Source organism: Orycteropus afer, unplaced genomic scaffold (assembly GCF_000298275.1).
Source record: "Orycteropus afer afer isolate SDZICR_OR568_19922 unplaced genomic scaffold, OryAfe1.0 scaffold00233, whole genome shotgun sequence".
In the NCBI taxonomy this organism is placed as follows: Eukaryota; Metazoa; Chordata; class Mammalia; order Tubulidentata; family Orycteropodidae; genus Orycteropus; species Orycteropus afer.
Genome location: NW_006921820.1, coordinates 3391455 through 3415058, shown reverse-complemented (window position 1 = coordinate 3415058; position 23604 = coordinate 3391455). Strand labels below are relative to the sequence as shown.

The 23604-nt window shown below is 39.3% G+C and overlaps 1 protein-coding gene and 1 non-coding gene across 2 annotated transcripts in view; both read right to left on the bottom strand.

The window, feature by feature from the left end:
- EDC3 (enhancer of mRNA decapping 3) overlaps nt 1-21756 on the bottom strand; it is a 58788-nt gene extending 37032 nt beyond the window's left edge. Inside the window, exons 1-2 of the mRNA XM_007948961.2 lie at nt 21593-21756; nt 18037-18356 (exon numbers count right to left, since the gene is read on the bottom strand). Coding sequence (XP_007947152.1) covers nt 18037-18356; nt 21593-21756 — 484 coding nt within the window. The remainder of the gene's footprint in view (nt 1-18036; nt 18357-21592) is intronic.
- LOC122150781 lies at nt 4567-4732 on the bottom strand. Its single transcript, XR_006163850.1, has one exon. It is a non-coding gene; the product is annotated as a U1 spliceosomal RNA (small nuclear RNA).
- Nucleotides 21757-23604: the final 1848 nt, after the last annotated feature.

The following is a 23604-nucleotide window of genomic DNA, read 5'->3' as shown; positions in this document are numbered from 1 at the left end:
AGTATAGCAGGGATTGTGGGGCTGGTGCGGGATCGGGCAGTGTTTCGTTCTGCTGTGCATGGGGTCGCTATGAGTCGGAAACGACTTGACGGCACTTAACAACAACAACAACAACCTTTTTTCACTCTATCCTCACTCCTTTATCAATACTGTCTACTCTCAACATTTATAATTCCCTCCCTATAATGGTCAGTGGCTCTCAAATTTATATTCTGAGATTAGACATCAGCATCAGACCCAGATATCCAAATGTTTACTTAGATGTCTCTCACAAGCATCTCAAACTCAACATATCCAAACTTAACTCTTGCCTTTCCCCACCTCCAAGTGCATTACTTCTCTAGCGTTCAGTAAAAAATAAATTCAGCTACTTATGCCAGAAACCTGAGAATCCTTAATACCCACACACTCAACCTTATTCTCAAGTCTTAAAAAAATTCTATTTCCTAAATATCTTACAAATCCTTAACACTTCCTCATCTGTTTTACCACTACTGGCCACTAATTCTCTCTCCTTGACTGTCATATAGCACCCTAACATCCACTCTTCATATCCATTCTCCATATGATAGATTTCCCTATTCAAACTACAAATAGGATTCAGTTACTCCCTTGTTTACAACCTTCAATGGTGCTCCACTGCACTTAGGATAAAATTCAATAATCTTACCATGACCTATGATGACTCTAGCATAGCCCTTTCCCCTCCCCTCACTCATTGATTCTAACTTCATTGGTCTTTTCTCCATTCCTAGAACACACCATGTTCTTTCCTTCTCAGGGCCTCTTATTTCCCTATCATAAAATGTCAACTTATAGAAGGAAAATGTTAAATACTTTTACAATTACCAACTTGAAATCTAATTAGTGTTATACATTTAAAACTGTAGAATCTTTTACTCACCATGGGACTCTAAAAACCCCCTACTTACATCTTTCAACATTTATTTAAACTTTGGTGTTTTTATTGGCCCATCTTTTTTTTATGGTTACATAACCTGTAAGTCGCAGGGAGCTAATTTTTCAACCCTCTTTTATCCACTAAAAATACCATATATAAAGAGAAATAAACTTATAAATCATTTTGAAATTAAGAGAGTGAAAGATGCCTAAGGCATCTGACTGATAACCAGAAGGCTGGCTGTTCAAACCCACCAGCCACTCCTCAAAAGGAAGGTTGGGCAATCTACCTCCATAGTGATACTGCCTCGGAAACCCAAGAAGTGGTTGCTATGAGTCGGATCCAACTCGATGGCAGTGAGTTTGGTTTTTTTTTTTTTTTTTGAGTAAAGGCTGGTAAGCCCCCAAAACCATAATGACTGAGACATGAGACTTGTTTAACATCAGAGAGAGATAAGAGAACAGAAACCAAGGGAATTTCTGGATCTTTTTACTCTTATTGTAAAATTTTGTTCCCTGCTAACATGTCCCCCTGACTAACATCTACTAATGGTTCATGCACTTATTACTGAAAAGTAAATTTCAAAACATCCATCTATCTGCTCATCTCATTCACTCTATAATTCCTCAGCAATGATATCTGTCCAGTAGAATCAAAAACAAGAGAGTTTTCCAACAGAATCAGCATTTTTTTCCCCTATCTAATGGTACACTTAAATATATCTACTGTTCCCAGTTCACTGAGGAAAGTAAGATGGGAAGACAATGCCACATTCTTAATGCTGCTTAACTTAGGGAAAAGAGCAATGGACCATGAGCCAGGAGATCGAAGATCTAGCTACAGTTCTGTCATTAACATGTTATATAATCTTACACTCTTCATTCAACTTTTCAGCGTCTCAATTTTCTTTTGTATAAAATGCTCACTGTGGTCTCTCCTACAGTTTCTAGCATGCAATAGGTGGTCAATAAATATTTAATGAATTCATCAACATCAGCAATATCAATTACAAAAATCATCCCGCAAGTTGCACACTATACAACTCATGTCCAAGTCTTCTTAATGCTGAATACTGGTATGGAAAAGGTTTGTGTTCCTGCTGATGGTCAAATAAAGATGAGGGTTAGGCTTCCAAAAACGAGACTGACCAAAAATGAATTAAGTGAGAAGAATTAATGAAACAATCATAAGTGAACAAGAGAATGGCAGAGCCAACATTTCACTTTTCCTACTCCTCTTATGAGCCTCTGTTAGCCAGGCTGAGGGATAACTCCCACCCCCTGTTTTATTAAGTTAATCTAATAAGATCCAAGAAGAAGATGGCCTTTCAAATTAAAAATTATCAAGAAGGTTTTCTGAAACATTAATTCATATCTATTATGATTAAGTTTACTCCAAGTGTATACTTTGTATCAGAAGTCTGTAAATTATAGCACCAGCTAAATCTAACCCACTGCCTGTTTCTGTAAATTCTTTGAATGTGTTTCATTCAAACTAAGTGTAGTATGCCACTTATTAAGTGTGTCTTTCAAGTCTGCTTACCTTTCCTAACGCTGGGGCTGGATCTCTACAAACTACATTTCTTCTTTGCTTGTTGACTTCCTATTAGGTCCCACCAACAGGGGGTACTGGAGGGAGGCTGAAAGGAAGGAGGAAAGAAAAGGGACTTTCTCCTTCCTGTTTGCTTGCTGTTCCTGTCAGCATTCTCAAGCAACTGCCCTTTCTTGGCAATTGGTTTCAGTCTCCAGCTTTTCTTTCTGGCATACCCAGACAGCCAGCGTCATCATACCCCCTCAAAAGTACTGGCATCAGATCTGTTAAGCACCTTCTCTGAGATCTGACGTTCTGATAAGCCCAATCTCTTCCCTTTCTCAAGGTTCCTTTTTTGCTTTTTTTTTTTAGTCTTCTAACACCTATCTACCCAATTCTTTACATTAAATTTTCTCTGAAGTAACTAGTATGGTCACTGTTTACCTTCCTGGTATATGAAGATTTTAAAAATCAATGACTCACAATTCCCCTGTTATAGCCAAATATTAAATGTTTAACAAGCAAAAAAATATTTTGAAACATTAATAAAATATTACTGCCAAAAATGTTCATTTCATATTTATCTGATCTTTTTAAATGTATACTTTGATGCCTATCTAGTATATATGATATCTAAGTACTGCAGAGAGGATCCCTGGGTGGTACAAACAGTTAAGAGCTGGACTACTAGCTGAAAGGTTGGCAGTTTGAATCCACCAAAAGGTGCTTTGGAAGACAGGCCTGGGGATCTGCTTCCAAAAGGTCACAGCCTTGGAAAGCCTATGGAGCAGTGTACTCTGCACACACGGGGTAGCCAGGAGTCAGAATCGACTGATGGCAACCAATAACAACAAGATATGGTAGTAACAGTCAATAAATTTTGTGCAAAAAGTATACTGGAAAGTGGCAGATGATTAAAAAAGACATCTATACTGCCCTTTGGTGGAGAACCTTAAACCTGTTTTAACATTAAAATAACCTGAAGAATCTTAAGCTCTGGATTCTAGGGCAATAACCAAGAAAACATTCTAAAAAGGTGACTCTGAGCTGAGTGTTGCCAAGTGGTTGGCTTTAAGAGGCAAATTTCCTAATACTTTTATGGCTTTTCCAATAATATTTTCATCTATGAAAACGTGTGTATCCCTGTCTGCCCTAAGGCAAATGCTCACTGGATTCATGATTATTTGCGTTTAACAGATTTGTGGGAGAAACATTTCAAGTTTTATTTGTGTGCTCTCAGCTAATCCTTCTGGAAAAAGTAATTTTTAAACAAAACTTGTACTGTCGAATGCACTGACCTATGTCACTTTAGTTTTGTGTATTTCATTGTACATAAATTGTATTTCAATAACATGTATTAAAAAAAAAAACCTGTACTCCCAAAACCAAGCTATTTCACATGTTTCCAGTACTTCACAATGAGTAACTCCATAGAAGTATTACAGAAGGATTTCCATACCAGAAAAAGAGTTTATAAAATACGGTGATTTTTTTGAAAAAGAAATGAATGTATTAAAATTGTTTGCTTCTAAAAATTACAATGGTTCAATATAGAAAAACAACCCAAACAATGTCACTCCAACTACAAAAGGTTTTAGGCCACAGAATCATATATGCTGAACAAGTGCCCCAGTAAGGAAGGAACACAAACATCAAGGTAAATAGGAACACTTTGTCCTGGGAAAGTACTAGAATTCTAAACAGAAGGCAGTTGATTTTAGAACAGTGACAAAACAAAGGTACCATTTAAAAATCTCAAGGATTGATTCATCTCTTAAAGGAAACCTAGTTAAAAATTGTTAGAGAAAGTGATACATCTTACCCTGCATTCCCAGTAGTCTGTACAAAGAGTAGTTATGTGACAATATGGAGCTTGAACATGGCTGACTGAGCCTACAGTACAGAACCCTGCCCTCACCCATCAATATTCCAAATAGTTAGAAATGCTGAATAAAATATGGCGAGAAAGAATGCCATGTACAGTTGATCTCGAAAGAAAGGGATATTATCCAAGTGAAACCAAAAGGGAACTGGCAAGTTTCTAATGACACCAATTTTCCTCCCCCAATTGTCCCTCATTTGCTATAAAATGTATCTTAGGGTTTCCTAGACTGTAATCTTTTTAATTTTTTTCCCAGGGGATAGCATGAACACAGTCCCCCACTACCATAAATTATGCAGTCAAGTTTCCCACATTTGGGGAAATTGCAGGGGTCAGCACATCCAGAGTGCAACGGGTGAACCTCACTCTGGGAAAACCACCTTTGTAATCATGGTGTCTGCCCCGTCCTAGGCTATAATCTTTATGAGAGCAGATCGCCAGGTCTTTTTCCCACAGAACTGCTGGCAGATTTGAACAGCTGACTTTTTGATTAGGAGCCAAGCACTTAACCAGTACACCACCAGGGGTCCCTTAAGCAAAGAAAGAGACCAAAATATAATATAAAAATATCTTCAAAGTGCTGAATGAAAACAACTATCTACCTAGAATTTTGTTTTTGTCAATCTTCTTCTGAAAAAGCAGCTTCTGAAAACCCTATACAGCATAGTTCCACTCTGACACACATGGAATAGCCATGAGTTGAAATCAAATTGATGGCAACTGGTTTAACCATTCAGAGTAAGGGCAACAAATATTTTTAGGCAAAAAAATTAAGTAAATAAATTTACTACTCACTGATTACACTAAAGAATTAAAGCATATACTTCAGAACCTATTAGAAAGGAATAGGACATAAGAAGCAACAGTAAATAAATCAGTAAGCATGTAATATTAACTATAAAAGCATTAATATTATAGTATCCAACAAATACCTAAAGTATTTTTTGAAAGCCTACTATACGCCAGGAACCGTTTAAGGCACTGGATAAGCCTAGTTTCCTAGATAGGAAATCCCTCTCCTTTTTTCCACCCAGGAACCCAAGCAGCTAGCTCATCCCAGGCTTATGGTTTACAGACGTTGTTGTTGTCGCTATCTGACATCGAGTTGGACCCGACTCATAGCGAACCCTCCTTGGGTTTCCGAGGCAGTATCACTACGGGAGTAGATTGCCCCATCTTCCTTCCGAGGAGTAGCTGGTTTACAGAAAGAAGACTGATTTTCCACTTCAGGCCTTAGAGATGGTATAAAGGAAGGACAGGGAGCCCATAGGAAAAACAGCAAGCCTAGTGTGACTTCCTTTTCTGGGGATGATAGGCAATGGCTGGCCAGTAAGCCAATCAAGGGTTGTTTTTAGTATCACAGAAATATTTACTTTTAAAGAGGGAAGTACAAGAAATCTAATGAAATAGTATCAATGTTATGAATCTTTAATTCTTATTTTAAAGGACTATTTAAGCCACAGTATAATTCTTTTGAAATTTATTTGGAAGAAAAGAATCAGGGTTGCCTACATGAGTCTCTCCATCAACTTCATGTCACCAATTGCTCACTGAATCTAAAATACTATTTCACCTATGAGAGTATTTGTTCTGGTTAGCTAGTGCCACTCTGACAAGAATTTACCACAAATGGGATGGCCTTAACAAATAGGAGTTTATTCTTAGAATTTGGAGGCTTTAAGTCCAAGTTCAAAGTGCCAGGTTCTAGGGGCTGGCAGAAAGCCCCTCAACCTTGGGCTTCAGCTCTGCCTCCTGCTCCCAGCCCACTGGAGCTAGAGGCTTTTCTTCACTCAGACAGCTGCTGGCTACTGAGGCTGCCAAACCCAAGGTTGACAAGTAACAAGGCACAGTCCCAATATTACCAAATAACATGGAAAGCCATTAATTCAAGTCCATTTTAAGTCCCAAGGTTGGCAGAGCATGGCAGGCTGCTGAACAATGACACAGCTACATGCAGGGTTCAAGGTGCCATAAGCTAGAAACCATTCCCAAAGCTGCTACTTATATATGGGAAGCAGACCACATACCCAAAGCAGCTACTGAGCTGCTTGTGGTAGATCCCACCATGGAGATGATGGCCAGTTTCATCATGGGGAATAACTACCACCAGCTGCCCAGTCACTCAACGAGGCCCAGCCAAGTTGACACACAAACATAACTACCACAGTATTCTATCAGCACACTTTTCCATATTCATTCATTAAAAAAATATTTTTTAAGCATCAGCTATATATACTATGATCTGTGCTAGGTGCTAAAAATTCAATGGTGAACAATAAAAACCTAATCCCAGTCCTCATGTAATATTATACTCTATTGTCATTCTAGATCACTTCTGCAGTACTCAAATTGCCTTCATTTTCCAACACGGCACTTCCAAGAGACCCTTGTCACAGATAAGCAATCTCAGAATGAGTTTTTTTTTCCTTGTAGCCAACTCTGTTAATGTCTACTCAACATAGAGATTCCTTCACCTTCAGAAAAAAACACCATTTTTCTTCAGATACCTTCCTCTCTCTGCCACATGTTCGGGGAGGCTGGCTATACTCCAGCTGAGGGAACTGATTAATTCCTAAACCAATCACAGTGGTGTTCATGCCAATAACTGATTTAAGCATGGGCATGTGAAGGAATACTGACCAAAAAGACATGAGAGGTGAGTGTGGGGGTGGAGATAAGTTTCCTCACTACTGAAAACCAGTGGTTCTTAATCAGGGAGAATTCTTCTCCCCCACTGCCCAGGTAGCATTTGACAATGTGCAGAGATATTTGTGGTTGTTACAACTGGTGGGGAGGTGCTAATGTCATCTAATGGTTATTGGTCAAACCAAACCAAAACCCCACTTCTGTCAAGTTGACTTCAACTCACAGTGATCCTATAGAACAGAGAACAACTGTCCCACAGGGTATCCAAAACTACAAATCTTTACAGAAGCAGACTGTCACATCTTTCTCCTATGGAGTAGAGAAATGATGGGTTCAAACCACCAACTTTTCAAATAGCAGCTGAATGATTTAACCACTGAGCCACCAGGGATCCTTGTTATAGGCCAAAGATACTGCTAAACATCCTACTATGTACCTATGAGACAGTCACCCACAACAAAGAATTACCTGGGCCAAAAAGTCCATAATACAGAGTTGAGAAACCCTGCTAAAGATGATACATTGGAAGGGATGGTCTCTTTTCTCCTTCTGAAGGATATCCTGTCTGGATGGGACACATGGAAGTGCTAGACAGAATCAGCTAATATCAATCAGAAAGCAAACAGCACACAAAAAAGAGAGTATAAATGAAACAAGACTGAACCCTCAAATTGTAGTGTGCCTAGAAATGTCCAACCTACGGACTTAAACCCCTCCAAAAAAAAAAAAAAAAAACACCCTAACTCACTGCCATCGAGTCGATTCCCCCACTCATAGCAACCCTCCTTGGGTTTCTGAGACAGTATCTCTATGGAAGTAGAAAGTAGATTACCCAGTCTTCCTTCCGAGTAGCTATGGACTTATCATGATAAAATTCTTTACCATTTAAGCCACTGAGTAAGGTTTTTAATTACTCACAGCCAGAGTATCCTGACATAATTTATCTAATGCTTTAACATTTATCATAAACTTTTTCACAAAGATCACTTCTTATAATACTCTAAATTATCATAAGGTATTATACAAATACTTTAAGATGTTTTTTATTGTCTATTAATTTTACTTGGATCTACAATCAATGGCCATGGAAGCGGCAGTCAAGAAATCAGATAACATACTGCAGTGGACAAATGTGCTACAAATGTCTTCTTTAAAGTGTGAAAGAATAAAGATGTCACTTTGAAGACAAAAGTGTACCTGACTCAAGCCACGGTATTTTCATCGCCTCATATGCATGTGAAAGCTAGACAATGAATAAGACAGAAAAAGAACTGATGCAAAGATTATTAGTAGTTACCAGGGATAGGAGGGAGAGGGAAAGAGGAAGGTTTTGTTTAAGGGGGACTGAGTTTATGCTAATGGTGGTGAAATATTTTGGAAAAGGATAGCAATAATGGTGGCACAACATGAAAAATGTCATCAATGTCCCTGAGCTGTCATCAGTGTCTCCGAGCTTAAACAGGAAAGTTGTCATGCTGGCAAATGTCTTGTTGTCTATGTTTTCACCACAATAAAAGTTAAAAAAAATTGAAAAAACAAAAACCTGGGGTAGGAGGGGTAGGGAGGGAACACTGGAAAAAAAAAAAAAGCATTGACTCATGTCACTCTAGCTTTGTGTATTTTACTGTACATAAATTGTATTTCAATAAAATGTATTTAAAAAAATAAAAAAGAACTGACGCATCTGAACTGTGGTATTGGCAAAGAATATTGAAAATACCATGGACTGCCAAAAAAATGAACAAATCTGTCTTGGAATAAGTAGCCAGAATGCTCAGAAGAGAGAATAGCCAGACTTCATCCCTCACACTTTGGTCATGCTGTCAGAAGGGACCAGTCCCTGGAGAAGAATATCATGCCTGGCAAATTTGTGTCGTCTAGTCGGACCCAACTCATAGCAACCCCTACATGGGTTTCCGAGGTGGTATCACTATGAAAGTAGATCACCCAACCTTCCTTTCGAGGAATGGCTGGTGGGTTTGAACCGCCAGCCTTAGGCATTACGCTACCAGAGCTCCTCTAGTAGACCTAGGCAAAGTTAAGAAAATGACTAGAGAAGATCATGTCCTGAAAAATGAGTGTACAAGGCAAAAGCAAAAAGCATATTCCAAGCAGCACAATGGTGAAGAAGGAATTCAAAGGCAACAGAAAACAAGTATTGCTTTTTAAAAATAACTTTTTGTTAATTAATGTTGATTGTAGATAATGCATAGAATATATGGAAAATTACAGATTACTTAGTATTTTAACATATTTCCTTTTAATGAAAAATTTGCATCCATGCCTATGAAGTTCTGTATTCTATTCTTTCTTAGCAGTATTTTCCTGTTTCATAAAATAATCCCTCAAATATTTTATAGCAGTTAAAGTTCTTTGTCAACTTGGCTGGGCCATGGTTTTCTGTGGCTTGGCATCTGGATATAATTATTCCCCACGATGAGATTGTAATCACATCAATAGTGGAATCTGCTGTGAGATGTTAATTAGTGGAAAGGGAGGTGCCTTTGGGGTGTAGCCTGTTTCCAGGACATATGGAAGAGCTTTGGGAAAAGTATCTAGCTTTTAGCACATCTGGAGCTTGCATTTGGCCAAGTTTTCCTGTCTAGTTTCTGGACCTGAACCAGCGGCCTGCTATGTTACCTGCTGATCTTGAGATTGTTCCTGGACTTGAACTAGTGGCCTGCCGTGTTGCCTGCTGATCTTGGGACTGTGCCGTTTCACCTGCTGACCTCAGCTTCATCAGCCTCAGCAGCCAGTAGCTGCCTGAGTTAGAAGTAAGAGGCAAAGCTGGTAAGTAAGAGGCCCAAGGTCAAGGGCCTTTAGCCCCTAAAGCTGGCACTCTGAATTTGGACTTCTAGCCTCCTAAACTGTAAGAGAATAAATTTGTTTATTAAGCCATCCACTCATGGTATTGCTGTTACAGCAACATTAGAGAACCAAAAGAATGGCTGTATAAATTATGGATTATATCACACATTTAACCATTCCATATTGATTAACTTTTAAGCTATTTATCATTTTATTGCATTGACTCAGCCCAAACACTGTCTTTGAATACCCCCACTGAAAAATCATTCCCATGTGACCACACGTAATATTAACCTAGCACTTACCTATACTATCTCCTTTGTTCTGTAGTTATCTGTGTTCTCACTCTAACTCCCTAAGGAGCTTGTAAGCTAACAAAGGGCAAGAACCATGCCATTGACAGCTGTTACCCAATACAATCTCTGGTCCACCATAAGTACAAATCTCAGCTGAATGAAGAAATAAAAACAGCCAAACTGAAACCCCCTCCCCAAAAAAAAACAGACTGACAAAATTTAAGAGTATAAAGAGGAAAGCAACCTGAAATTAATGATGAGAAAAAAAGGGAGCCATTAAAAATTATACCAAGTTCATTGCGTAACTGAAAAAGACAGGAAGATAAAGTTGTCAACAATAACATGAGAGGTAGCATAAGGCAAGGGCTTCAGAGAAAAGGCGTTCAGTCATGTCTAGTGTGAACTGGCAATGATCTATTACAATAACAGATGCAGGTAAGAGATTAATCAATGAGGGAGAAGGCAGGGTAAAAGCAGCAAAATGAGAAATCATCCCCATTCAGATGAAACCTCAAACTCCAAAGAACAAGTGATAAACCAAGAAAAAAGTTCAGAAGACAAAGGACACAGGCATTACTAAATAGAAATAGGTAGAGACACAAAAGCAGTTGCAGGAAGAAACAGAAATGTGCCAAGACCCAAAAACTCTGTAGGTAGCTCAGACTTCAAATGACATTGGTAAAAAACCAGTCACAGTTGTATTAAAGTCAGCTTTACACAGGATCATCAGTTGCTCCTCTAACCTTAAACACTAGATTAATATCAATGTGCAATTGGTCAGAAGGCGGGGGGGGGGGGCACGTGCAGCAGTGCCAAGGATGCAGGATGGAAACAAAACATTTTCCTGGAGTTTAAAAAAAAATCCATCTAATAAGTAGACTACTTGGATCACATGATGAAGACCTGATGAAATAAATGCACAAGATAAAAAAGTAAATAGTCATGGCTGGCTGTAAAGCTCTTTCCCAGAATGCTGACACAGTTCCCCCACTGAAAAGATTAACAGGGTTTATAGAGGAGAAGCCTTAAGTTTGCTCCTAATGATGTCATCTCCACTTGTCAACATTTTTGGCTCTGCCAAAGGACTCCACAAACCTTCAACCAAACCCAGAGCTGTGTCTTTAGAAGGTTTTAGTTATTTTCTTGTGCCTCCACTGAACACAGAATCTTCCATTCATTCATTTTATAAATATACACTAAGGATCTGCTATGTTCCAAACTGTCAGGAAAGCACAGAGTCTGAAAAATATCAATTAAGCCAAGAGAAAATACTGACATCACAGGTCAGCAAGAGCAAGGTAAGAGAATATAAAATAAATGCGAAAAAAGCAGGCTGTGCTCAGTTGTTTCTTTTTCTTTCTTCTCCTCATATTTAATACAAGTATTGGGAAGTCTTGGGTGAGTAAGATATCTCTGTGCTTGGCTTACTCAGCCCAAAGGGCCTGGTTCTATATTAAACTGGCCTTTGACCACTGGGAGAGAAAAGCACTTCCCCTAGAAAAGATAAACAACGCTTCCCAGATTTCTTTGCTGTTCAATTGCATATGTTAAGACTGGAGGCTGGCTGCCTTCCTGTGCCATTCCGCTGCCAGTGTTTGGCACGGAGGCCCTTTGGCCAGGACACCTTGTAACAAACCCATTGTTGTGCAACCTTCAGTGCCACTTGTTTATTGGTTTTTGTCACACACATATTGTAAAGGAGAACTTTGCCTTGCACTTAGCACGCTAAAGGGCACGTGAAGGTCAAACTGCAAATGTTTTAGTGCTTCAATGGGGTTCATGAGAACATGCCTGAGAGTATCTGGGACCTTCTTAATTCCCAAATTCTAGGCTCTGGTAATCAGTCAACTTCTTGGGCTCCAGCAGCAACACCAAAGTTTCCCATTCTGTTGAACACATGAAACACACTCATAGTTAAGAAGTCAGTAGGACTTCAGTTGTTGTTAGATTCCATCAAGTCGATTTCAACTCACAGTGACCCCATGTGACAGGAGTAGAACTGCCCCATAAAGGTTTTCTTGGCTGTAATATTTACAGAAGCAGATCGCCAAGTCTTTCTCCCACAGAGCCACTGGGTAGGTTCAAAGCACCAACCTTTCAGTTAGCAACTGAGTGTTTAACTGTTGGTGCTACCAAGGTTCCTTAGGTCTTCAGTAGGATAATGAAAACTTTGCAAATAGTAACTCCTAACCTCAGATGGTGGGATCACTGTTACACTGAACAGACCATTAAAGCTTAACTGTACTGCAACAAAGTAATACCCAACATCTTTCAACTGAAAAAGTTCAACTGTATTTTCTCATTTCTCTGTACCTCCATAAAAAAAAGGGAAGAAAGGAAATTAGTGCTAAGTAGACAATGCCAGGCCTATGGAACCTCTTCTGCCTATATACAAATGCGCTTAAAGGTCTTCTGTCTACTTTTACGCTCTACAGGCAAAAGAATCCTAACTCAACCTTTAAATCTTTATTTAACTATATGTAGTCAATGACTACTCAACTCCACAGATAGACTGAGATTTCAGAGGACTGTATCTTGAATCTGCCCCTAACAAAAAAAAAAAAATAACACTGTCATTGAGTCAATTTTGACTCATAGCAACCCCCACTGGGTTTCCAAGGCTGTAAATCTTTATGGAAGTATACTGTCTCATCATCCTTCTGCAGAGCAGCTGGTGATTTGAACTGCTGACCTTCTGGTTAGCAGCCAAATGTGTTAGCCACTACACCACTAGAGCTCCTTGAATCTACCCCTAGTAGTCACCATTTCTGGTTCTGCCATGGGACTTAATGAACATAATGTGCATTGATACATAGACCTGAGTCCTTAACAAGCCTCAAGTGATTTCTCTTTGTTCCCTGTGACCAGTATTTCATTCACTCATTTGACAAATATTCTAAGTGGCCCACTCAATGACCAAGGTCAGAGCAACTATCCTTTGGATCTTCTCCCAATGGAAGAGATTAAAATCTTCTTGTGCTAAATCTCTCATTATTATTGCATTAGGTAACTAGAACCAACAAATCCTTCTACCCTTCATTGCTAACCCTAAAAGAACACTTAAAGCCAAAGTTGAAAGGAGACTACATCCTATAGCTTCATCAGTCTACTAATCATAATATCAATGTACATTTTCCAGAGAAAATTCTAGCCATTCATAGACATATAATGACAAAAATACCAAATCTCCATTTCTTCTATGAGAAAAATACTGATAATGTTCACTATCAATGTGGTAAGGCAAAACAAAACCTATCTATTTCCTCCCAACCCTCAAAATGTGAAATAAATGCTAAGTAAATCAGTCTCTGACAGACTTTTCTACTCATCACAGGACTCACTGAATAGGTAAGTGTAACTCCTAATCAGAAACCAATTCTAAGCCATATTCCATCATCAAATTTCCACAGACATTTCCCACACTACCTGGATTCAAAAAGTTCCAAGAGAGAGAACAGCATCTTACTACCCGTGGTCTCTTTACCTTATTTATGTGCAGTCAATAATCTAAGACACAGTAATTTAGCAAAGAGCAAAAGCTGAATAAGCATCACTCAGAGTACTTTTCAGAACGACTTGTTAAAGGTCCAATAAATTTCATATTCTGAAGTTAAATGCACTTTTAAGAGAGTTGTGATGGGAAAAACCCCCACCACCCCCACCACCACAAAATAACCAGTAGAAAACGGACAGTCTTACTGTAACACCCAGCAGCCGTACTCCTAGATACTTACCCAACTGATCTGAAAACTTATTCCACACAAAAACCTGCATACAAATGTTTACAGAAGTTTTGTTCATAATTGCCAAAAACTTGAGGCAATTAAGTCCTTCAATAGGCAAAAAGATTAACTGTCGTCCATCCACACAATGGAATGTTATTCAGTGATAAAAAGAAATGAGCTATCAAGTCACAAAAATACATGTATGATTCTTCATTGCATATTGCCAAATGAAAGCAGTTAGTCTAGAAAGGCTACATAGTATGTGATCTGAATTATGTGACATCCCGGAAAAGTCAAAATTATAGAGACCATAAAAAAAGGGGGCAAGGATACAAATAGATGAAGCATCCTCTGTACTACCTTCCCAATTTTTTCTGTAAATTTAAAACTATTTTAAAATTAAAAGTTAATTCTAAAAAATTATGGTACATTCATATAAAAAATAAATTCATAGGACATGTTCAATGTCTATTATTAAATAATAAAAACAAAGCATAAGATAATATGATTTCATCCCATTATTATAGTAACATTAATACTCAAATAGAAACACAGTAAGAAAGTAGTAGTCCTTGACGTACGACAGAGTTCCATTCCAATGTGTGTCGTAAGTCAGTTCTGACATAAGTTGCATACCCCTTTCTTAATTTGCAGTATTTCCTGTTGTACGGCAATGTTTTAAATAGTAAATCATAACACTGGACATCTGTGAGTGAATATCCGAGAATGATAACAAAAGCATATTACACGTTACAACATGGTATATAGTACCTATTACTAACATAAGACGTAACACAACAACGCAACGCACTGCCATTCAGTCAGATCCAACCCATAGCGACCCCTCCTTGGGTTTCCAAGGCAGTATCACTACGGAAGTAGACTGCCCAACCTTCCTTCTGAGGAGTGGCTGGGAGGTTTGAACCACCAGCCTTCTGGTTAACAGTCAAATGCCTTAGGCACTATGCCACCAGAGCTCTTAACATAAGACATACTTGCCCCAAAAAAACTTCAAAAAAGCAGATGGTCATAAGTGCTGTTCATCATAACATGAATACATAATTAGTTGGAGATGGCCTGTATATACAATATTAATAGGAGTTACCTCCAAGAGCATGAGAAATCATACATTGTTCAAGAAACAATAATATTTTTGGTAAAGAGAAAGTTGTTTTGTTTTGTTTTTTAAAGAAAAGATAATAAAGCAAAGCAGAGAAAGTTGAAGTCCAAAAAGAGTCATTTTTCTATCCAAGCATTCTACAGTTTTTTAAGGTTAGAAAAGCTAGAGAGGTAACAATTCAATGTCAGTCTCAATTTCTCAACTATCAATTCAGATAGCCGCTTCCAAGGCAATGAAGAAAACTACCTTGAAATATAGATTGTATTTCTTTACTTTTAAAATTTCAATTGTTTATTCACTTAAAATGTTGGCCCTGACACAGATGTCATGGCACAAGCTAGGAGAATTCACAGAACACATTAAAATGTTACTTGCATGCAACAATGCTATCTGCAGGGGTCCGGGCCACTGAGATGATAGTCAATGAAGACATCAAGAAATATTTCTGGAAAGTTCTGTAATAAACTTTTTGAATGGAGGTTGAAGAGCACCCCAGCTCATTTTAAATTCTGCCTTTTAAAAGATACCACCATAACATGACTTTAGCTTATAACTTTATATGGATGGATACATGAAGGCTCATTAAAAATTTCTAATATATTCTGCTGGGAGCTCTGGTAGCATAGTGCCTAAGGCACTTGACTGCTAACCAGAAGGCTGGCGGTTCAAACCCATCAGCCACTCCTCAGAAGGAAGATGGGGCAATCTACTTCTGTAGTGATACTGCCTCGGAAACCCACGGAGGGGTCGCTATGAGTTGGGTCCGACTCGATGGCACATAATAACAACAACAACAATATATTCTGCTACTACCTCTGGAAACAAAATCATCTAAGTGAAAATTAGAACAGTTTGTCTTTTAAAAATAATTTTTTAAAAAGAACATTCATGATAAACATAACAGATTCTAGTGAATTAACTATGGTTCTATAACTACCAAATGATAATCAGCACTCTGGTACAGAAAAAACTGGTAATCAACACACACCAATGCACACTGTCCTTACTGTCCAGTAAGAAATACAGCAAGCTTAAAACTGTTAGTCTGTCAGAAAGACTGAACAATCAGAAAGATGGCCAAATAACAAAAGAAAAATTACTCAAGAATTTCCACAAACAATCCAGCAATCTATTACTAGGTATATATCCTAAAGAAGTAAGAGCCAGGACAACAATAGACAAATGCACACTCATGTTCATCACAGCTTTATTTATAATAGCAAAAAGATGGAAACAACCTAGGTGCCCATCAACAGAAGAATGGATAACCAAACTACAGTACATACACACAATGGAATGTTATGCAACACTAAAGAATAATGTAGAATCTGTAAAACACCACATAATGTGGATGAACTTGGAGGATGATGTTGTTGTTGTTGTTGTCATGTGCTGTCGAGTCGTCTTCGACTCATAGCAAGCCCTCCTTGGAGGACATAATGCTGACTGAAATAAGTCAATCACAGTAGGACAAATAATGTGTTAGTTCATTATTGTAAAAAGTCAAGGAAAGGTTTATATATGGAAGGAAACTTACTTTCCTGCTTACCAGGGAGCTCTGGTGACACAGTGCCCAAGGCATCTGACTGCTAACCAGAAGGCTGGCAGTTCAAACTCACCAGCCACGCCTCGAGAAGAAGGCTGGGCAATCTACTTCTGCAGTGACATCACCTTGGAAACCCAAGGAGGGGTCGCTGTGAGTCAGATCCAACTCAATGCCAGTGAATTAGTTAATTAGTTAAGGGTGGGAGGGGAGGGAAGGAAACACTGTAAAAATAAAATTAAAGAAAAAAAGAATCCCCAGTGTTCATCGTAGCACTATTTACAATAGCCAAAACTTGGAAACAACCTAGATGTCCAACAACTGAGGAATGGATAACCAAACTTTGGTACATTCACACAATGGAATACTATGCAACGCTAAAGAATAATGTAGAATCTGCAGAACACCGCATAACGTGGATGAACTTGGAGGACATTATGCTGAGCGAAATAAGTCAGTCACAAAAGGACAAATATTGTATTAGTCCGTTATTGTAAAAGTTAAGGAAATGGTTATATATTGGAGGACATTTTCTTTGTTGGTTACCAGGGGTGGGAGGGAAGGGGAGGGAATGCTGTTAGATAGATAGAGATAAATATTGATTTGGGTGAAGAGAAGGGCAATGTACCAAATGTGAGTGACCAATATGGCAGCATTGAGGATGAGAAAGACAGAGAGAGTTACATGGGCAGTACAAACAACAAATATGAACCCCTTTGTAAATACAATACTCAGTTGTTAATGAAAGCAAATATGGGTATAGGGACAGATAGATGGGTGAACAAGCTAAACAATTATGTATGTCTAAATGGAGAGTGTATCCAAGATCATATACAGGGTTGGCAGACAATGGGCCTCTCGAAGAGTATGAAGGGATGGACACTGGGAGGAGGTAACTATGGGGAGGAAGTGGGAGGGGAGCTGCTGCATTGTAAATTTTGGTCAATGACATGAGACAAAGTATATGTGAACTGCTGTATGAAAAGTGAATTTACTCTGTAAATCTTCACCCAAATCCTAATAAAAAAAAAAAAAAAAGAATCCCCAGGAATAGCTCAGCTGTAGGTTCACACCCACCATCAGTGCCCAGAGTTTTTTGTTTTTTTTTTTTTAAATCACCGTCAGTTTCAATGAATTCTAGGCAGATCACTGATTTTTCTTGAAGGAAGGGAAATGGTAGGAGAGGGCAGAGAACTGGTGTGTCTCTAACAGTTTATTTCCTTTCCCTTAATATCTTGAAAGGAGCTCTGGTGGCACAGTGGTTAGAACATTTGGTTACTAACCAAAAGGTCAGCAGTTTGAACCTACCACCTGCACCATGGGAGAAAGATGAGGTAATCTGTTTCTGGAAAGATTTATAACCTTGGAAACCCTATGGGGCAGTTCCACTCTGGCCTACAAGGTCACTATGAATCAGAATTAATTTGATGGCAATGGGTTGGTGATTTTGGTAATATTTTGTGAAGTTCTGTCAGCATCTTATTTATTAGAATAATAAAACAGTCATTTAAATAGTAGTAGTAGAGAAGGGCTTAATGTACTAAAATACCAGGTAAAGAAGAAATACCTACATGATCCTACTTACAAGAGTTGTGCCGACGACGGAAACTTTTGGACTGACTCAAGGATTCCACGTGTCTGTCCACATAGCTTTTTGAGCACTGTTGCTGTTGTGGGGAAATGGCAACATCTTGGCTCTTCATATCTGTCCTCTTAGGGATGTTCTGAGGGGCACTGCTGGAGGAGGTTGGCTTTTTGACCAACTTGCCCATGCCATTCTGATTGATACCCACTTGGTACCCAACACCAGAGGGGCCAAATTCTGTCTGATGAAGATCTCCAAAATGTTGGCTATCTCCAGGACTTGGTATCTCCAGAATTTTTAATTCCGTAATATCGCCTGCCCTGAAATACACAAAAACCCCAAGTCTCAAAACAATAATAGTGATAATAGTGATGAAACAGGGATCAATAGCAACCAGCTGTACCTTTGCAGGGCTGCATTTCAATGAATATCAGAGGCAGAAACTAGGAAAGGTGGCAGAGCACTCAGAGACAGGGACCAGATACTCACATTCAACTGACACGGCCATGGCCCACAGTTAGTAACAACAAAACTATTGTTATCATCTTAAATTTCAGAACGTTCTGTGGGGTTTTTTTTCCATTCATTCACTCACACACTTACTCACTCAACAGGCATATATAGAGCACTTACTATGTTCTAAGCTCTGAATTAGGAATAGGGTATGGAAATGGAAACTAATACATACATATTCATAAGCAACTCATAGTTTGGCCAGGAGTAAAGACAAGTTGATGATCAAAGTGTCAAATGCTATGACAGAACTGTGCACAGGGGACTAGAAGAGCCGAGAAGCAGAATATCTAAGTTATTTTGGCAAAAGTGGATGCAACATTTCAACTAAATCTATACAGGGAGGGGGAAATAAGAGTTGGCCAAGCAGAGGATGACAGAGAAAAGGGAATCTGAGGCAGAGGCTCAGAGATGGGGGAAAAAATGGAAAATGTGGCCCATCTGAGTAGCTGTAAGCATTATGGTACTACTAAAGGGAAGAATGCTTACGGAGGGCCATCAGGAAGTAAGGTTAGAGAAGTAACCAGGGGTCAGATTTAACCATTTTACCATTTTCTGATAGGTATAGGGCAAGTGGAGAAACTAGAAGCAGGGGTACCAGTAAAAGACCAGGTAAGAAATTAAGAGAAGATAAATGGGGCATGTGATAATGCAAAGGGAGAGGGAAGAATGGAGGCCAGAGACATTTAGAATCCACAGGATCTGGGGACTAACTGAGCATGAGGAATAAAGAGATGGTGTATGATGACCCCTAAGTTTCCAACTTAAGTGAAAGGTATTATTAGTTACCAATAATGGGTACACATTAGAAGAAATGCACAGGTAAACAAAATTAAATTAAAGATTAGGGGGTCTCACTATATCAGAAGGTACACATTAGATTGTCTAGACTACAAACTGAGAAAAGAACTAAAGATTGCTTCATCCAGAGCAAAGAAGAATGAAGAAAATCAAAGATTCATGGAAACAATTAGTCCAAGCAACTAGTACATCATGAGATCCGCAGCCTATACGACTATGAGACCAGATAAACTAGATGGTGCCCAGCTACCACTGTCAACCACTCAGAGGAGACTCTGTGTAGGAGATTCTGGACAGAGTGGGAGACCAATGTGGAACAAAACTCAAAATCATTTGGTGGGGGGGAAGGGGACCCAGTTTTCTGGTCTCATAGATCATGATAGAACCACTGAGACTATGGCTCCTAGCTGCCCTTCAGGTCTGGCATTGAACCTATACCTGTGGCTTCCAGCCAAACAAAAGACAGGCATATGAGGTGAACATTTACGATACGCAGATACACTCCTTGGAGAGAACAATCATGGGAGAACAGAAGGTCTGTGTATACACAGGGACATAGCTCAGGGGTCAGGAGTGCATGAGAGGGAAGGACACAGGGAAGAGGTAACTATGGGGAGGAAGTGAGAGGGGAGCTGTTGCATCGTGGTTAATTGTAGTCAACGTCATGAGACAAAAGTGTATGTGAGTTGCGGTATGGAAAGTGAATTTGCTCTGTAAACTTTCACATAAATCACACACACACACAAAAGATAGAACCCTGAGTAAATCAATCTTAAGAGGTAAGGAAGAAAAAAGGAACCAGTTTAAAAAAAAAAAAAAAGATGTAAAGGAATAGAGAAATATGCATAAAAAACTCAAATTGGTACAGAGAAACTAAAAGAAGAGGGCACTTCAAGAGTTAGAGAGCATTCAAATAAAATTAGAATTAGATACTGCCACTGATTTTAGCAATTAGATTATTTGTAACATCAGCAAGAGCTAGTTCAGCAAGATGGTAAAGTTAGAAAAAAAGGCAAAGGTGGAAGGAATAATGAGAGAATAGAGAATGAGATCACAAAGGGAGTAAAAAAGGACTGCTTTGCTCTGTAAATAATTTTGAGTATAAACGAAAGAGAAATGACAAAGCAATACCTAGTAACAAATGCAAGATCAGGGTGGGTGTTTCTTAATATGGAATCAGGAAAGTCAGAATATGAAAAGGAAAGTGGCACTCTAAGGGTTGAGACTGAAGAAATAAAACAGAATAGGGTCCCATGTTGTTGTTGTTGTTATTTGCCGTCGAGTCGGCCCCGACTCATAGCGACCCCTCCTTGGGTTTCCGAGGCAGTATCACTACGGAAGTAGGATTGCCCAACCTTCCTTCCGAGGAGTGGCTGGTGGGTTTGAACCGCCAGCCTTCTGGTGAGCAGTCAAGTGCCTTAGCCACTATGCTACCAGAGGGTCCCATGTTGTTGTGTTGTTGTTGTTATGTGCCGTCGAGTCGGCCCCGACTCATAGCAACCCCTCCTTGGGTTTCTGAGGCAGTATCACTACGGAAGTGGGATTGCCCAACCTTCCTTCCGAGAGAGGGTCCCATAGGAGGTAGAAAAGGGATAACATAAAGCACAGATGGTAAGAATTACTCAGAAAGTCGAGGAACCTCTTGCCAGATAGTCTCTTTTATTTATTTATTTATTTATTTATTAAATACAGAAGAGAGGCTCTCTGTCAAACTGGTGGAAAGAGAGATGAAAGGACAGCAATTGAACTTGAGATCTGTTGAAAATTACTAAGAAAAATGCTTTTTGGTAACTAAGGACTTTAGCTATTGGCTCCAGTGTGCTTCTGGGGATAAACTATTTCACATATCTACAAAGAGAGATATATTCATGCAGGGAGAAAGCAATCATAAGGGCCTTAGAAGGGAGAAAGCACAAATACTACAAAACTGAGAAAGAAAACCTGAAAGCATAATAGAGAAAAATAAAAGTTGATTCTGAGATTGAGCCATTTAAATAGTACTGTGTACTCGACAAATATATGAAAAAGGTTTTACAAACTCTGAATCATTAGCGAAAAGCTAATTGCAGCATGTTTCTGCTAGGAATAGCAGCTGGACCGCAAGACCTAAGACTACAAATCTCACCCCCGACAAGACTCTAGTCAAAAGCAGCCCTATGGAAGACAGTATTGGCAATCAGACCTAGGCTGAAGTTCCAGAGACCATCAGGGTGGATATGGAAGAATCAGTCAGGATACTCACCTGAAGGTGACTTCTGGCACGAGGCACTTCACTCCATTGTGGAAAGGCCGAGTCAGAGAGATGGTCTGGCTGATCTGATCCACCGCTGACACTCTTCCCTGATAGACACCCAAGCTATCTCCACAGTTGATGGACACAATACTGCCCAGCCAATCTGTAGCCATGTTTCAGATGTGAGATCACCGTGAAGAGAAGGAACCATTCAGTGTACCTTAAGAAACATACAGATCTTTAATTTAATTTAGCATATATTAACTGGTACAGGCTCTGTACCAGGTGTTAACTTAATAATACATATTCTGTCACACTCTTAACTAAGGTAATAAAGCACTGTCGTTGTTGTTGTTATGTGCCGTGGAGTCATCTCCGACTCATAGCGACCACTCCTTGGGTTTCTCAGGCGGTATCACTACGTAAGCAGATGGCCCAATCTTCCTTCTGATGAGTGGCTGGTGGGTTGTTCTGAACCACCAACCTTCTGGTCAGCAGTCAAGTGCCTTAAGCACTATGCCACCAAAGCTCCCAATAAAGCACAGGGAACAAATTAAAACTTGTTTTCAACAGGAATGCACATGGTATAAGTAATGTAATTTAATAAGCATAAAGGTCTTATGGTTGTTTTAAAGCACATGCACTATATAAAGAAAATATTTCCATAGACCTCAGTTCATATAAACCACAACTTGTATACACTCAAGAGTATTTTAATCTATCTCCCAGTAGAATGCTTTCAAAGAGAATATACTCCCAAGAAACTACGTGTGAAAAAAAAAAAAAGTACTGGTGATGCCAGAACAGCTTATGCCAGACTAAATCTTCTGCTGATGATAAATTCTGGACAAAATTTAAAAAACAAACAAAACTGTCTGATGGCACTATAGAACACTATACCTAACAACTATAGAATATACATTCTTTGCAGGTCCGCATGGAATGTTCATCAACATATGCTTGGACTTCAGTTGTTGTTGTTATGTGCCGTCGAGTCAGACCCAACTCATAGCGGCCCCTCCTTGGGTTTGAACCACCAGCCTTCTGGTTAGCAGTCAAGTGCCTTAGGCACTACACTACCAGAGCTCCAGGGACTTCACTAGTATCGATAAACTTCAACAGATTGAAATCATTGAGTATATTCTCTGGCCAAAAAAAAATTACAATTTGAAATCAATACCAGTAAGATATTTAGAATATTCTCAAATATTTGGAAATTAAGCAAGATATTTTTCTTTCTTTTCTTTTTTATTGTGATTTGGGTAAAAGTTTACAGAGCATATTCACTTTCCATACAGAAGTTCACATGCACTTTGTCTCATGACATTGACCACAATTTACCACAATGCAACAGCTCCCCTCCCACTTCCTCCTGATAATTACCTCTTCCCTGTGTCCATCCCTCCATGCCCTCCGGCCCCCTGAGCTGTCGCCCTGTGCATAAGCAGCCCTTCTTTCTCCCACAATTGTTCTCTCAAGGAGTGTATCTACCTCAGGTAAATGTTCAACTCATATGTCTGTCTTCTGCTTGGCTGGAAGCCACAGGTGCAGGTTCAATTCCAGACCTGACGGGCAGCTAGGGGCCATAGTCTCAGTGGTTCCACCAGGTTTTATTGGACCAGCAGACCTGGTCTCCACCACCCCCTTTTTTTTTCTTCAAATGATTTTTAGTTTTGTCCACATTGTTCTCCCTCTCTATCCAGGACTTCCTACATAGATCCCCTTCCGAGTGGTTGACATTGGTAGCCGGGCACCATCTAGTTCTTCTGGTCTCATAACCATATAGGCTACAGACTGGATGGTGTACTAGTCGCTAGGACTGATTGTATCCATGAATTTTTGGTTTTCCTCATTCTTCTTTGCTCTGGACGAGAAGACCCATTGTTGCATCTACATGGCAGCTTGCAAGCTTTTAAGATCCGAGTCGCTACTCACCAAAGTAGGAGGCGGAACAATGTTTTGTGTAGTATGTTATGCCAATTGAGCTTGATGTCCCCTGCGACTATGGTCCCGAGCCCACA